The sequence below is a fragment of the Tupaia chinensis genome, unplaced genomic scaffold (genome assembly GCF_000334495.1).
Source record: "Tupaia chinensis unplaced genomic scaffold, TupChi_1.0 Scaffold143645_1, whole genome shotgun sequence".
In the NCBI taxonomy this organism is placed as follows: Eukaryota; Metazoa; Chordata; class Mammalia; order Scandentia; family Tupaiidae; genus Tupaia; species Tupaia belangeri.
In genome coordinates, this window is record NW_006203493.1 from 63,070 (window position 1) to 66,680 (window position 3,611).

General features: G+C 45.9%; 1 protein-coding gene across 1 annotated transcript in view; it reads left to right on the plus strand.

Annotated features, from left to right (window-relative positions):
- LOC114005328 (RLA class II histocompatibility antigen, DP alpha-1 chain-like) overlaps positions 1 to 3,333 on the plus strand; it is an 8,082-nt gene extending 4,749 nt beyond the window's left edge. Inside the window, exon 4 of the mRNA XM_027766714.1 lies at positions 3,088 to 3,333. Coding sequence (XP_027622515.1) covers positions 3,088 to 3,257 — 170 coding nt within the window. The 3' untranslated portion in view covers positions 3,258 to 3,333. The remainder of the gene's footprint in view (positions 1 to 3,087) is intronic.
- Positions 3,334 to 3,611: the final 278 nt, after the last annotated feature.

Sequence of the window (3,611 nt, forward strand, 5' to 3'; positions counted from 1 at the left end):
GCGGCTCCAGCCTCACCCAGCGTGTCAGCCACACCCTCTGCAGTCGGTCTTTCTCTCTCTCAGTCTTCACAGCTGATCCTCTTCTGTCTGCAGAATCATGTGTACAACCTCCGATACGATGTCGAACATTTGCAACAGCAAAGGACATCCTACTTTTGCCACAATCTCCAAAGGAATGCATCTAACTTCTCCATAAATATATTTGCTATAGATTATTGGCGCATCATTTTATTACTCTTGTGGTAAAATTGATCAAGTTCTGTTTAAGTATTGAATTAAAGTCAGTTGAAATTAATTTTAATTTTCTTCTTTGTTCACTGATATCCTTTTTATTTCTGTGTTTATATCTTCCTTTCATGAACCTAAGAGAGAGAGAGAGAAGCTCCTTGACAGGGTCTCATCAAGAAACTGTGATCTTCCCTCAGCCCTCCAGGCAGTCAGGCTCCTGGGTGAGCCTGTGAGCTCATTATATGCCCAGTATGTTTCAAGTGAACTCAAGTTCTAAACCTGCAGTCAGCCACGTGGCTTCCAGCACTGCCGAGCACCATGCTACTGCCTGTGCCATGGCAGCTGGGCCCACTGATGTGTTAATCACATGACTGACTTTCCAATGTGAAATTATTACACTCCTAGAGTAAACCTCATCCGATCAAAGTGAATAGTTTAGGTAATGCATTGAGATTCAGTGACAGACATGAAATTAGCCCATCTTTTTTTTCCTCTTACGTCATCTTTAGCTGGCTCTGGAAATGAGGATGCACCAGCTTCATGAAATAATCTGGAAAGCTTTGTTCCTTTCTATATTCTAGAACCATACACATAAGAGAGGCCTGTGGTGTCCTTGAAATGTGGAAGGACTCATCCAACTCTAATGTTATCAGGACAGGGGCCCTTCAAAAAGTTGTTCATTTTTTAACCTTAAAATGTTTTTTTAATTGTCAGAGGGCACATGCACTCAACAGAGAGAGAGAGAGAGAGAGAGAGCACCCCAAATGGGATATGATCAAACCACAGTCCTTTTTCCCCATTTATTTCTCCCTCCTGCCAAGATTTTGGGCATCACACATGCCCCACGTGCTTCTCAAGTTACCAGAGCCAGGATTTACACTGTGGTCAGCCACGTGGTATCTGGCTCCCATTGCACAGAGCTCAACCACTGTGCTACAGGGCCAGTCCTGGAAAGTTCTTTTCATTTATTTGCTATTCATTACTTTATTTTAGTTTTCCATTATCTTCCTTTAGTTTTGATCATTATCTTTCTTGAAAGGTTTTTATCTTATCTATATTTTCAAATTTATAGTTAGAGTTGGACAAATCTTTTTCCATTGTTAAAAAAGAATTACTTTTTAATTTTGTTAATTATTATTATTATTATTTCTTAATTTGCTAGAGGACACACACACAAGAGATAAAGAAAAAATTAGAAGGCAAGTCATCAGGTCCAAGACTTGAACTGCTGTCAGTCATGTGGGAGTCCAGTGCCCTAACCACCATGCCAACTGATGGTCCACCTTTTAAATTTTAAAATGTCTGTATATTTATTCATTTCCCCTTTTTATTCTGAATTGCCCATATTGTCTTTCTTTTTTTTAAGAGAGATTTTTGCTATAGGTAATGTGCACTCACCAGAGACACAGAGAGAAACAGAGACAGAAAGTGATAAGTGACCCCCCTGAGGTGATGGCCACAGTGCAATCCCTTCTCCTCCTCCTCCATTCTCCTCTCAGGAGTTTGGGCATGAATGCACACATGCTCCACATGAGTTTCAAGCTCCTGGGTCCAGAGCTTGAACCGCAGTTGACTACGTGGGAGTCCAGTGACATAACCATCCCACTATCTGCTCGTCCCACTCATCCATATTTTCTTCAGCGTCTTGCCAGAAATCTATTGACCTCATTCAACTTTTCATGACTCAAAATTCGGCTTCATCTGCCCAGTCCTGCAGTGCAGTTAAGTGCTCTGTATAGGGAGCAAGACCCCCCCATGGCTGACTATGATTCAGATCCCAGCCCTGGCCACTTGGAAAACATGCATGTCTGCATACATGCTCAAAATCCTGGTGGGATGGGTAATGCGAGGGGAGGACTGTGACGCGACCACACTCCACTGGGGGATGCTTTCTCTCTCTCTGGAAAGTGCCCTGGCCCTCTAGCAGTGGAAACTTAGAAACTTTTTAGGAGGATGCTCCTCTTACCCACAGTGTCTGGCATAGTTCCTGAAACATGGTAGGTACTCTCTAAGTATCTCTTGTGTAGGTATTTTATTTACTTACCAGGTATTTGTTAAATACTTTCTGCCAAGGATTTCACCACTTGAAGTTAGATGCAGCCATGTGATTTACTCTGGATGATGAAATGTGAGAAGTGGCATGAGGGAGGCATCTTTGCAGGAGGGACCACTGAGAGTCAGTGATTGATTTATTAGGTTCTCTTCACTCTGCTGGGAAGATAAGGGAGCAGATGTGGAGGTGAAGGACTGTCAGCCTGGCTCTGAGCAACCAGGATGAGCAGTCCCCTCTGACTCCCCTTGGACACGTAGTGTGAGCAAAACTGGGTCAAGGAGTAGTTGTTACTTCAGCACAGCCTAGCCTACTCCTACTACACAACGACTAGAAGGAGAGATGCTCAGAGACCTCCAGGAAGCACAGAGGCAGGAGAGTTAGAAGGTTTCATCACTTAAGCTAAGAGAGCAAACGTTTCAGGAAGGACGAAGGAGGTAATAGTGCTGATGTTCCTGAGGGGTTAACTGAGAGAACATCCACTGGGCCTGAGATCAGATGGTGACCGGGGCCCCTTAAAGAGCAGCGTCACACACCATGCCTTGCTCTCACCTTCTTTCACTCTCCTCATTTCATGATTGGCCTTCATTGTTTCCAGAGGCTCAGAGTATATGGAGAGCTGAGAGGGTGAAATGCAGCTCCTCAGGACGTCCCTTGACTTCTCACTACCCTCAACAGGGGCAGCAATAACTACTGGGTAGACGCCTTCACTTTCAGGGCCTCTGAGGGAAGATGGAGGGAGCAGTGTGCAGGACAGGGACACGGTGCTAGTCGGGAGTCCTAACTCCACTGTGCGTGTCCTACTGCAGGTGACAGCCTTTCTGTGTCAGAAGAGGACATGGGGGAGTCTCCAGCCTCAGGTGTATTTAAAACTCCAGCCCCAGCTTTCCTTCAATCTCTGCTTCTCGAGGTCAACGACGATGCCCCCGGGGAGCTCTCCAGTTCCTGCTGTCTGTGCTCCTTCCACACCTGCATTTGACAACGGGCCTGACACATGCAAAGGTCTCAGTAAATGCTGACATTCGAGGTGTGGTAACAAGGCGACCCCACACTGTGGTCTCCAGGCCCCAGTCTCCTCTGGAACCTCTCCCTGTACTACATGGTCTCAGAGATACTCCAGAGACCAATAAATACCTGTGTATGTCACACCTGGGTGTGCCTAAGACCTTCTTTCTGTGACTCCATGTCCTTTTCCCCTCTCCTTAGTCCCTCAGTTCCCTGGGGTACATATCCTGGACCTGCAGTGTGGGTGGGGATACAGCATTCTCCGATCCAGCCAGGAGGTAGACCCAGAGACTGTGCACTCCTCCCTGGGTACTGCTCTCACCTAATG